The 13,686-nt window shown below is 38.3% G+C and overlaps 1 protein-coding gene across 1 annotated transcript; it reads right to left on the reverse strand.

Annotated features, from left to right (window-relative positions):
• Window positions 1-8,081: 8,081 nt before the first annotated feature.
• LOC130996775 (uncharacterized) lies at window positions 8,082-9,767 on the reverse strand. Its single transcript, XM_057922078.1, has 6 exons — window positions 9,317-9,767; window positions 9,152-9,226; window positions 8,994-9,026; window positions 8,812-8,898; window positions 8,409-8,654; window positions 8,082-8,207 (listed from the first exon to the last, which is right to left on the reverse strand). Exons 1-6 carry the CDS (start codon window positions 9,389-9,391, stop codon window positions 8,130-8,132), a joined length of 594 nt encoding a protein of 197 aa, XP_057778061.1. The 5' UTR covers window positions 9,392-9,767; the 3' UTR covers window positions 8,082-8,129.
• Window positions 9,768-13,686: the final 3,919 nt, after the last annotated feature.

Raw genomic sequence — 13,686 nt, forward strand, 5'->3', positions numbered from 1 at the left:
GAGTCTCAATCCGCCACAATAAAAAGACTTGAGACTACCGTGGGGCAATTGTAGGGCACTTTGAACCAAATTCAACAGCAGCAGCAGCCCGGGAAATTTCATGGCCAACCCTTGCAAACTCACCAAGCTCAAGCTGTCACTGTCATTCGCAGTGGTAAGATGGTGGATAACAAAGTGGATGTGCCAAAACAGACCAATTCAGCTCTGGACAGCTCAGTTCAGTTTAGTCCGTATTGGAGGAGGGAGCCGAGCCCAACACTGCCGAACACAGCTCCGCAGACTTCAGCTCTGCCTCATTCAGCTATGACCAATCCAGCTCTGCAGAGTCCAGCTTTGCAAAATTCAGTTATGCCAAATACAGCCTTGACGAATTCAGACCTGCAGAATTCAGCACTGCATGGTCCAGTCTTGCCAAGCCCAGCTCTGACCAAGCCAGTGCTGCCGAGCTCAGCTCCGACGAGCTCTTGCGAAGAAGAGAAATCAGAGCAGCGGAGGCAGCCAAAAGACGGAGAGATGGAAGAAGGAAAGGAGGATAAACTTCACAAGTCTACTACACCTTATCGACCTCCGATCCCTTTTCCGAACAGATTGAAGAATGAAAAGCTTGATAAACAGTTCGCCGACTTCTACAACATGCTCGCCAAGGTGAACGTGAATCTTCCTCTCCTCGATGTGATCAGAAAAGTCCCGGCGTATGTAAAGTTTTTCAAGGAGTTAGTCTCCAACAAGCGGAAGTTCGGGGACAATGAGAAGATTCTAGTCTCGGAAATTGCAAACTCTATCATACAGCAACCCTTGCCACCAAAGCAGCGCGATCCAGGTAGCTTTGTGATTAAAATTGCTTTAGGAAATGGTAAGGAAGCTACGGGAATGTTAGATTTGGGTGCTGGAATTAACCTAATGCCTTACTCTATTTTTAAACAATTAGAGTTAGGTGATTTGAAACCCACTCGCATGTGTCTACAACTCGCCGATAGGTCCGTTAGATACCCCCGTGGGATCGTAGAGGATGTTTTGGTGAATGTTGGGGGCTTGATTATTCCTGTAGATTTTGTGGTTCTCGAGATTGGGGAGGTGCATGAAAATGGTGTAGAGCACACACTACTGTTAGGAAGACCGTTTATGGCAACCACTAACATCTTAATTGATGTTAAGGATGGAAATATTAAAATGACCGTGTTAGGGGAGTCAGTGTCTTTCTATGTGCATGATAGTCGTCCTATGCCTTCTGCAAATTTTATCAACGAATGCTCCTTTATAGATCCTATTGATAGCTTGGTTGAGAAGGTGTTTAAACAGGAGCAGGAGTGTGTGGAAGTCTGTGCTGGATCGGCAGACATGGAAGAGCTAGCTCAGGAAGCTGAAGAGTTCAGCTCTGCACTCGCCAGCTCTGCCCCCTTCAGCTCTGCAACCTTCAGCTCTCCACTGCCCAGCGCTGCACTTTTCAGCTCCGCTATGCCGAGCTCTGTGCTGCCCAGCTCTGCCCAGCCAGTTATACGAGCTCAGCCATGTCCAGTCCAGCTCTGCCGAGCTCAGTGTTGTCCTGCCATACAGAGCTGCCCATTGATGAACAGATGAGAACCACGAGGCCAGCGCTGGAACTGAAGGAACTCCCAGCCAATCTCAAGCACGTATTTTTAGAAGAGAAAAAAGAGAAGCCGACGTTCAGATCGGTAGCGTTGTCCCTGAATAAAGAAGGTGTGTTGCCAAAGGACGTGTTTGACCCTGGTGCAACTCATTCTAAGGAGAATTTCAGAGGAGACGGACATCGCATGAAAACCGATTATGGGCAGTTGAATACTTCGATGGTGGCGGAGTCTCAAGCTCTGCACGATCCTCACTGATGATTCAATTCTGAAGTCGGGCTGGAGACTCTAAATCTAGCGCTTGGTGGGAGGCAACCCACCGTTGGTTTGTTTTTAGTTTTTTGTTATTCTTTGTTTTTAGTTGTGTGTTTCGTGTTTTTCCTAAGTTTCGGTTGTTTTGCGGATACTATGATGCTTGGTGTGCATGTTTTATTTTCAGCGCTGAAATTCTCATACAGCCGCCAGCGCTGCTGCCACCACCGCTGCCCAGTTAAGCCCTACCGAACGTCAGCGCTGCACTTTTCCGCGCTGTACTTTTCAGCGCTGCATTTTTCCGCGCTGTACTTTTCCGCGCTGCACTTTTTCTGAGCTGCATTTTTCCGCGCTGCACTTCTCAGCGCTGTACTTTTCCGCGTTGCACTTTTTTACGCTGTACTTTTCCGCGCTCGCTGCAACTCTCCACTCTGCCACAGACGCGAATTCCCCACTTCACCACCTCTCACGATGCTTCAGTTTTCCCATGCCAATAATCAGGGACGTTTTCTCCTCTATTCTTATTTCTTTTCTGCCCTGAGGACATGGCATGCTTTAAGTGTGGAGGGGTGTTTTATTGTGCTTATGCTTTCAATTGGGCGAGATTAATCTTTCTATGCTTAGTTTTTAGTCTCGAATCTTGCGAGTTTTTATGAATTTGTGGAAGAGTAGATGGTTTTCGATGCGAATTTCGGGTTTGTGAAATATTTATTTTGGAACAACGAGTTCCAAAATCAAGCAACAACGAGTTCCTCTCAAGATTCACTCTTCTCAAAAATATTTATTTTGGAAATTCACACACAAGAAGGAAAATCCACTTAATCGTGATATGTCATGGTCACATAGTAACTCAAAAAGGTCTTTTTTCATTGGTTGTAATGGGGCTAAGGACCATTCATGATGTTGGCAAGATCCTAGGGGTCCTAAGCTTAAACATTGAAAATCAAAGTGTGCACATCTAATCCAAACCATCATCCACAATTTCAAGTTCATAGAGAAAGAAAGAAAGTAACTAAACTTGGGGAAAAACTCCAACAATAACAATGATACTACATGATCAACTCAAATTGGTGCAACATCTTTTTTTCTCTTTTCTTTTCTTTTCTTTTTCTTTTTCAATTGTTTCTTTTTTTTTTGCAGCACCCTTCTTTTTTTTTATATCCTCAATCAACATGCAATCATCATCTACAAAATATCCCTACAAATAGTCTCCCAAAACTGCTCCCATCCCAAAAGCTGAACTGATCAATGCCACTGTTTGGCCAAACGGATCACAAATTCTTATCATTTTACACAAGACAGCAGTTTGGGCAAACGGCACATAATTAAGAACACAGCTTAACTTTCTCTAGTAATTAATGAAATGAAGTTCAAAATTAGACATGCATCACTGGGTCAAAGAGATAGTCCAAAACAGGCATTGGCTTAATTATTTAGTGACTAATAAGAACAAAAAAAGGTCAAGGCTTCAAAAATGGCTCACTAGGGGTTAATGTTTAGGTAGGAATTCAAAAGCAGGCCAAATGGCTACCCTAGTGCCTTCTATCATGCATCACCAATGACTCACAACATATCACAACTTCATGAATAACAAACCACTCAAAAAGAAAAATAGTAGAGAGTGCTCTACTCTAATAAGCTCAATTCTCACTTATATGTGGCTTTTTACTCATTGTTGCTCTTATTTGTCATCCCAAATGTCATCCAATAAAAACACAAAATTTTCAATCACCAATTCCCAATTCTCAAGTATCAAATCTCAAGTTCATCACATAACTCAACCAGGCAGCATGCTTATCACTAATACTTCAACAATCACAATGCTCAAGACATACAAAACAACATAAAAAACGGACTCAATAGAAAACAAGCTCAAAGACGCCCCCCTCACACTTAGATTTTGCTTGCCCTCAAGCAAACAAAACAAAGCATAAGCAAAGGAGAAAACGAAACACACAACTTAAAGAAAAAAGACAAAGACAGAAACAAAACAAGACAAGAGACAAAACACGAAACAAGACAAGATAAGGAAGGAAATCACCGTGTATGCTGCCGCCTCATCTCCTATCGAATGGTGGCGCTCAAATTCGCGATGCTCTCTTGTAGGGCTGCCACGTTTCTGTCGATCTGTTTTTTTTTTTTTTTTTGAACTGAAACATAACAAAAATTAAAACTAAGGAAGGAAAACTAAGAAACTTATAAAAAACTTAACGAAAAAAAACAAAAAATGAAAATCAAAGAAAAGAATAACAAAGCTGTAGCACCCCGTACTTTTCCTTATTGAGAATTAGTGTCTTAACACTATTGAGAGTACTAAGATATCAAGATGCTAGATTTTTTTTTATGACCAGATAAGACAGATTGTCTTTTAAATAGAGATATGAGTGGACAAACCAATTATAGAATTAAAGTGAATTGAGTTGAGATTTTATTTTATTTCCGACTACCGGGAATAGAGTTACCGGATACCGAGTTATCAGAGATTGACTGTCCTATTAAGAAAATAGGAATAATGAGTTGGAAATAGAGTCGAGAAAGAAAGAGTGAGAACCCTTGATGAAAAGAGTCAGTCTGAGAGACGTCTAGTTTGTCTGTGTTTGCCGACTGCTTTGACGTGATATTATGTGAATTTACGTGACTGATTGATTATGTGATTTTTGTTATGTGCGTCTTTATGAGCAAGTTATTATGATTTTTATTTGAGGACTTTAGCATTTGGAATTTTGATTAAGTATCCAAAGCAAGTGAGGTTTATTTTTACTGAGAAATCGAATGATGCCGGTTTATGAAAATTTTTCCAAGCATAATTTTTTTTAAATGATTTTTCCTACGAAGGGGAATATTATAATTGAGTGAGTGCACTAATATTAGTGCTATAATTATTTTATTTTGGTCACATGGATAATTATGTTATGGTATTTTATTAATGAGTAATATTTCCATAATTATTATGATTAATATTTAATCACCCTTCTCACACTATTATTTTAATTTCCCTACCATGTGACTAATTACCACAAATTGCAAAGTGTAGAGATTATTGAGAGAGTGTAGAGATTAGAGAGAGAGTGTAGAGATTAGAGAGAGTGTAGAGCTTAGAGAGAGAGAGATCAAGGCATTAAATGCCCAATATTTCATAAGATCTTCAAATCTCCCCAAAGATTAGCAAGATCAATTCATATCTCACAAAATATTTTCTCTCTCCCTCACTCACCATTTTCGACCAACACCTCCTCCCTCTTTCTCTCACTTTCCTCCATTTTCCTCCATTGAAGAAGACTTTCGGAGCTTCCAAAAATATTACCAAACACCTCAATCCACTCTTAAATCTTCCATAAACACATTCTAGCTACTTATATTCAAGAGAATCCTTGAAGAAGAGCTTCAAAGCTAGAGTGAGAAAGTGTGAATCTTGGTAAGAAACTTGGGTAAGTGACCTTGTATTCCATAAATCGTGCTTGAATGATGTTGTATGTGAGTATTCTTGAAAGATTGAAGCAAGAAAATCACCCCTTCCCTTTTTCCTAAATTTTCGAAAAAGTGGGTCTTCACCCCTTCAAAAAAATTTCTTTTTCTTTTCTTGATTTAGGGTGAAAAATGAGATTTATATGATGTTTGTTGATGATTGATGTGTGTTGTGAAGTATGTGCCTTGAGATGTGAAAGTTCGATGGAGTTTAGTTTACCCAAAAATGGGAACTTTTGAGTCAATGATTAAAATGATAAATTGATGATGAAGATGAGTCCATGAGATGTATATGATGATGATTGATGGAGTAATTTGAGTATATGAGGTCAATTGATGATTTTGATATGAGTTAGTTTAATAAAATTAGGGATATGTGTATCTATGCTCTAATTTGTAATTGATGGTTTATATGTGAGATAAATTGGTTAAGAATGATAGATCTATGAATGGGTTAAAGATTCATATGTGTCTATAAGATTTTCAAAGAGTTTAGTTTAGTAAAAATTAGGACTTTTTGGTCTATGTGTTATTTAAGTGATTTGGCTTAAGATATATGTTTTAAGCATGATAGTAGTGTCTTTTTATCTTTGATTAAGTCTTTTATTGGCTAAGTAAAATTTTGACTTAGTTTAGTTTGTATGCGTTTTTGTCATGTTGATACACTGGTAAAATTTCAAGTCATTTGGACTTTGTTTACTATTTTTATAAAATGTAAAACCAAAACTGCTACGTTCTGCCGAATTGTTCGGTGAGTAGCCAATAAGATCACCTTTTCCAGTATCTTTCCTTAGCTTTCTGGAGCCCAAATTTTTATGATTGAGACCTGAGTGTCTTATCTAAGTACCCACCAACTTTCAGACCTTGTTGACAACGTTTACGATTTTTCAAAAATCAAACTTTTTGGTTGCTAAAAACTGCCGAATATGGTAGATTGTAGTAAAACAGTCATATCTCCTAAAATACTTGGAGTTTTTTATCCTACTTTTTTTTAAATGAAACTAAACTCAAAGAGGTTTCTTTTGGTATAAGTTACGACTCCAGGGGAGTTAGGTACAGAGTCTGGTGAGGTTTTGAAGTCGTGTCAGTGCAGAATGAAGTTTGTTTGTGACATGTCTATGTGTGTTTTGATATGCTTATGTGTTTATGCTTGTTTATGTGCTTGATTGCTATGAGTTTGATCTGAGTTGAGTGTTAAGTCGAGAGTAGGACTTGTGAATTCTTAGAAGTTGAGTATACCTAGGGATCGAGATGTATTTGGGTAAATAGACGTTGAGTGAGAAGTTATAGTTTGAGATGAGATTGGTTTTAGTAAATGAGTTTCTGACTAAGGTTTGTTTTATCACATGAACCTTCGATGACGATAATGATGATTTATGAAGGCCAAGCGAGACGAAGAAGTAAGTCGCCTGTTTTCTTTCCGAAACTAGCGAAGGACTTCAGGTGGGCAATATTTTGAGTATACATATATCATACGAGCTTTCTAAACTGTTTTGATGATGTTATGAGTTTATCAAATGTTTTGAGATAAATGATGTTTGAGAACTGTTTGACTTGCCGATTTTTGTTGATAATAACTTATGTGTTACCCTCTACTGATGAGACGAATTCGGTCCTGCCACAAGCGGGATTTTGTGCACAGAGGTGATTGTGAGCCGTCTTCGGGTCGGCCGGTCACGGTACTTGAGAGGGAGGCCTACTTCTCAGTACCTTTGATATTGTTGTGTTGTAGATGTGGTGCATACATGTTGAGATCTTTGACTGCAGTCGTTTCCTTATGATATCATGTTTATTAAAACTGCTTGCACAGGTTCATTTACGCTAAACTTATTCCTGTGTATTGCTGAGATGTGGCAAGTTTCAAACCTATAGCTCTAAGAGCACCTTTCTTGTTTTTCGGCGTTTGCCCACTGAGTATTATGTACTCACGCCCTACATGTATTTCTAAATGTGCAGGCTAAGCGAGGAACGAGATTGGTCTGGTGCTGGTGGGGATTTGTTTAGCTGATGTATTTACTTTATCACATTTCCTTTTTGTCGATAAAGTCTTGATGAATGAGATACTTTGTTTTCTTTTGAATCAAGCAATGTACTCGCGGTTATATGTCTTCATACATATAATCGATTCGCCTTTTGCTGCAATACTCTGAATATTATGATTCCTTATGAAAAATGAACTATACCCGCTTTGTTTTTGTTCTTGAAATTTCTGATAATTACGAAGTTATGACGAGGTTGACGTTTATACCCTTGGAGTTGATTTATGATGATTTCCTTAGCACTTTTTCATGCGAGCTTCCGCTTGATGTTCAATCTATTATTCTTGTCTTTTATTCTTTTAAAATACTCGTATCGATACTCGTACCCCGCTATCACTAGCGCCGGGAATCGGGCTGCGACCGGGTGGTATCTGAGCAGGTCGTCTGCTCTGAGTCTATTGCTTGATTAAGTTGAACCTTTGATTGCTTTCACCTTTTTAAATTGAGTACTAGTCTAATTTTAACCGTTATCTTTGATAGAAATACATAACGATTTTTTGCACTTTTTATAACGATTTTTTGCACTTTTTATAACGATTTTAACCGTTATCTTTGATAGAAATACATAACGATTTTTTGCACTTTTTATAACCGTTTTTTGCACCTTTTATAACTGTAATATATTTTTTAAAATTTTCCTGTTATTTGTCTCGAAAATTAAATTAATAATTCTAAAACAAGAAAATGACATTGACATCGGTAACATATATTATATAACATCCAAAATATTCATACATTATCTCCAGATCACAAAATACTCGTATCTGGGCAGGAGCTTTACAATATATCAGAAAACATCTTGAAACTTATTTGACAAATCTAATCTCAAAACTTGTTCCTCTTTTGACACTCGTTTGCATTTGTCCTGAAAAAAGCAAACAACAAGTAATAATTAGAAAGGCAAACAAGTTTTACTAATGCCATGTAACTTAAACTTCGAAGCAAAGAACTACTGGCTAAGCTATTTTGAACATTTTGTGCTTAGAAACATTGGGTCTAACGAGAAAGAGAATCATGGACCACTTGGCAAGAAGCATGAGCTTCAACAAGATATCAGGGTTCATACCTTGTACTTTTCTTTAATATCAGAAGCTGATACGGCTATTTCTAGCTGAAGTTTTGTCCCTTCCTCAGATGTAAGCAACTGCAGAATTTTTCCACAAATAAGCACAATAAGAATATTGGCCTCACAATTTACCTGAACAAGGCCATGAGGAGCTGCAGCAACAGCAGCATGAGGCATAGACTGGTTAGCAGTTGACATCCAACCTGCAATCGCACTAGGAGGGGGAGAAACAACAGGTTGGCAAGGCTGCAAAAAGAAAGAAAGGCTAAGGTGCCAATAAATGACAGAGAGAATTAGCAGAGCTAAAGTCCAAATTGTATGCCAAGACCGTTTTGTCACCTCTGGTTGATAGATTAGCATGTAAACTCATGTATTGTCTCAGATAGGAAGATTATATTCTTACCTCAATTTGCTCCATGCTTTTACTCTTTTCAAGCTCCCTTGCATAGTTCACGCCTAGCAAGTAGCACACTCCAGTGTTCTGTTCGTCCTACATAATGTTAAAAAATTAACTATCATTAGAAAGAAGAATAACAACTATATGCAACTAGGAGACGGAATGCTGGAGGTCATAGTAAAAAGTACCTGATTCACTTCCATCCTGTTAATCCTAGAATCCTGACAAGAAAGTGTTTAAACTTTAGTTTCTGACCCACCAATCAACCATAAAAAAGCATCACTAAATTAGAATAATATCCAAAAAGAGACAAATTGAAGTTACGAGGAGGGGAGAGATTAGTTACCATCATCTGAATTGTACGAGTAACATCCTCGATTTCTAAACTAATCGATGTCATATCACCTCGCAGTACAGACACCTGTTCAAATTTTACAGTCAGTAACTTGACAGGCTCAGGAAAAATAAGCGACAAACATGAGCCACTAACAAGTTACTCATTTTGCCTCACCTCCTCTTTCGTTGCTGTTGTATTATCAGCAACCACATCATATTTACAATCTACTCGATGAATTTTCAACGACATATCTCTCTCAATAACCTGCAAAATTAAAGAAAGTTCATGCAGGCACAGAAATGATACAACACTTTATCCAGATCCAATGCATTTAAACTGCATCCCAGGTGAAAATTTGCTTAACTTTTATATCCTTTTAAAGCACGGGGAAAGACAATACAAGATAGAGAGCTGAAAAGATACTCTAGGACAAATGATCATATGCAACAAATTACCAGCCGTGAACAGTAATAATCGCATAAATATGCAATCACTCAAATGCAGTACTTGCCATGCAATACAAAAATAAGGAACATAAAGCTTATAGATTTATGCATGGGTTAACAAAATGCTGCAATTGCACCCAGTACCTGGTCTAAGTGATGTATCGATGCATAACAAGTCATGACAAGAATGAATGAATGATTCAATTATGTAAAAGATCATACTTGCAACATGCAGTCCTTCATCAAAAACCAAAGAAAACTAAGTATCACATTGCAATAACAAATAAAAATACTGAGGAACATTATGCCATCACCACAATGAAAAGTACTCAGAATTTAAAAGCTTACCGAAATGGAGGAGTAAACATTATCAAGCTGTTTAGCTACAGAAGAACATGCATCATTTAAGCCACCCCTTGTTGCAAACATCATATCAGAAATCTTCCAGCCTTCAAGTGGATAAATATTTAAAAGTAGTGTCAATCAGCCAAGAAAGTAGAGGTGGTGAAATCTCCATGAAGTACATAAAATGTTTCCATATGCAACATGACAGTACAAAAAGAAAAGTCACTTAAAAACAATGGTGGGTATAACCATGCATACTTCCAATCCTAACGAGTAAAAAGTTTTTAAGAGATGTATTTATTTATATGCAAACACTACATCGCACAAGATATTCAAGTAACAAAATGCTCAAAGTGGAAATAATATCTCAAGGTCTCAACATATGCTATTAAACGAATGACTGAATACTACTATGTTTACCAAGAGAGAGGCTCATACCAACAAGAATCTACCAAGGGTTCTCCAGTATAAGCAACAAAGCACCTTTTATTGATCTGTAGTTTAGCATGTAAACTCATGTAATGTCTCAGCTTAATTAAGATTGCATCATTGACAAATTAACCAACAATCAGTTTGCATCAAACACATCCAAACCTAGGTTTCATCCAAGGGGTTGCATGTCAATACAAACAAGCAATCGAAAACCAACTAATAACCCACAATCATAACCCCAAGTAAGCATCACAATGCCTCAGCATCCAAATAAGAAACAATCAGATTGCATCATTGACAAATTAACCAACAATCAGTTTGCATCAAACACATCCAAACCTAGGTTTCATCCTAGGGGTTGCATGTCAATACAAACAAGCAATCGAAAACCAGCAAATAACTCATAATCATAACCGCACATAGTTAGGGTTCATCCAAACCAACAATCACAACCTCAGATTCCAAATAACCAAAACTCAAAGAGTGATAGAACCAAAAATTATCTGAGCTGGATTGAGAGAAACTAGGGCTCGATCTGTGAGCAGAGGAAGGACTTTAGTTGTGTTGCGATCTCCGACCAAGGGAGATGCGACGGCGTCAAGCCAGGGCGGCGACCGGCGATTTCAGACAGAAAAGCTAGGGTTCGACTTCTTTCCTTCAATTGTGCGCTTCCAGTGAGGGATTAGAGAGGGAAACCGACACAAAGAGAAAAAGAGGGATAGAACGGTGAAAATCACTCGCCAGATTTTACAGAAGCGGCGCCGGAGTTTCAGAGAATGATTCATCAGCGGCGACGGCTCAGACCTCTGCAGTTCGCGGAAGAGAAAGGGATAGGGAGCGAGGATGGCGGCGAGGACGGCGGCGCGAATAGCTATGCGGCGGCGAGGACCACCGCCTAGTTTGAAGGGAGTAAGGCGGTAGAAGAGAGAAGGAAGAGGAGAGAACGGTGAGAGAGAGAGAGAGATTTAGGGAGGAGATGAGACGCAGCGAGGGTGGGCGGCAGCGGCGCGAGGCAGCAGCGAGGGTGGGCGGCGACGGGCCGGCGCGGGGCAGCGGCGCCGGCGGCGGAGTCGAGAGGGAAGAGAGAGAGTCGAGAGAGACGAACAAAAACTAGGGCTTGTAGCTTTGGGGGTTAATTTCTAAATTTCCTAAATAAAATCTATTCCTTTTTTCTTTTCTTTTTTTTCACTTTTAATATTCAATTTTTGGTATTTAGATTTCTAATTTAGACTTTATATAAGTGTTACTTAATGATAAAATAAAAAAAATGTTATGATTTTTTTATTTTTCAAAGTCTATATTTAGGAATAAATTCAGATTTTAGGATAAATAATTTATTTGTTATTTTTAATATAATATAATATTATTTTTAAAAAATTAATAAAAAAAATTATACATAACAGTTTTTATAGATGCTCATACATAACGGTTCAAAAACCGTTGTAAATAACTCTTATACATAACGGTTCTTTAACGTTATGAATAATCGTTATAAAAGATAGTCATAGATAACGGTGGCTTAACGGTTTTTTAATACCGTTATGTATGCAACTAATAGATAACGAAAAAACATAACGGTTTTTGAAAAACCGTTATCTATGCATATAGACAACACTACATAGATAACGGATTTTTCCAAAACCGTTATCTATTCCTAAAAGTGCGCTCATACATAACGGTTTTTGAAAAAAACCGTTATCTATACACTGTTATGTATGTAAACTTTTGTAGTAGTGATAGATGCCGATTAATTTGAGTCGGGATTTTTATTTATTTCCGACTACCGGGAATAGAATTTCCGGATACCGAGTTATCAGAGGTTGACATTCCTATTAAGAAAATAAGAATAATGAGTTTGACATAGAGTCAAGGAAGTTGCCGATGAATGGCGAGATGAGTAAAATGGAGATGTTGATAGAATTGAGAGTGATGTGCGAGTTGAGATGGAGATGGTAATTTGATTTTGATGATGAGATGAAAGACGAGAGATAGAGTCGAGGTAGCGATTGTGAATCACTATAAAAAGGATTAAGTTAGAGTGATGATGAATGATGATCCGTTTTTAATGTGATAACGGTGTGAGTTATTTAATTGACGTTATGTGATTTACCTGTTATGTGCGCACTAATATTATTTTTGAGTCAGTCTGATTCTCGAAAATTAGCGTACATGATTTATTTTTCCACCACACGTTCCTACACTCACACCCATTATTTTAATCCCTTCTCACATGTGGGAAATTAGCCGATTTAGGCTTGCTGCTAAGGGAGGAGACAAGCTACTATTGAGCATTAAATGCTACTTATCTTAAGGGATAAGAATCTTGCTAAAACCGAAGAGCTTCTCTCTCTCTCCGTCATTTCTCTCATTTCGGCCTTTCAACTTCTTCTCTCTCCCTCAAGACATTTACTCTCTCCTCCATTGGAGACTAAGCTCGAAACTTCACCAGTCAAAACCGAGAAAGAATCCTCCACTAAATCTAGTCCATAAACACTTACTACTCATAAATCAAGAAGTTTAGTAGAATTTGATGCTTGAAGAATAGAGACCGAAGCTTTCCTTTTCTTGAAACTACCTGAGTAAGTGTTTGAATTCTTTGAGTCTAGACTTGCTGTGAGAAGTATGTGGTGATATATGTGTGTAATAAGATGTTTTAAGCATGAGAAACTCCCCCTTCACTTTTTTCGTCATTTTCGAAAATTTGGGGTTCATGCCCTTTAAAAATTTTTCTGATTCTTTTCTAAAAATGGGGTGAGAAATGAGTTATATATGATGAGATGTATGTTATACGTGATGATTTGAAGTTGTTAAAAGGTGTTTTTCAAAACTGAGTCTCGAGCATGAGTTTTTATAAAATTTAGTTTGATGTAAGATTTGGGAAAAATCTGTAAGTTATGTCTTGAATGATGTTTTGACGATGAGCATGAAGAGATGAAAGGATTAATATGATGTTTGATGATTTCTGGGTATGAAAAGTCGATGAAGTTTAGAGTTACTCTTGTTCGCTTTGTTCTGCCTTGAGTTTTGCTCTGCCAAGTTGAGATCCCGCTGGCATGCCAGAGAAGTCACTTTCCCTGCTGGCATGCCAGAGAGTTCATTTCCCCGCTGCTCTGCCAGCGAGTTCACTCCTCTGACGATCGATTCCTCTGAGTTCGACTCCTCTGACGATCGATTCCTCTGAGTTCGACTCCTCTGACGATCGATTCCTCTGACGATCGATTCCTCTGAGTTCGACTCCTCTGACGATCGATTCCTCTGACGATCGATTCCTCTGAGTTCGACTCCTCTGACGATCGATTCCTCTGACGATCGATTCCTCTG

Source organism: Salvia miltiorrhiza, chromosome 8, assembly GCF_028751815.1.
Source record: "Salvia miltiorrhiza cultivar Shanhuang (shh) chromosome 8, IMPLAD_Smil_shh, whole genome shotgun sequence".
In the NCBI taxonomy this organism is placed as follows: domain Eukaryota; kingdom Viridiplantae; phylum Streptophyta; class Magnoliopsida; order Lamiales; family Lamiaceae; genus Salvia; species Salvia miltiorrhiza.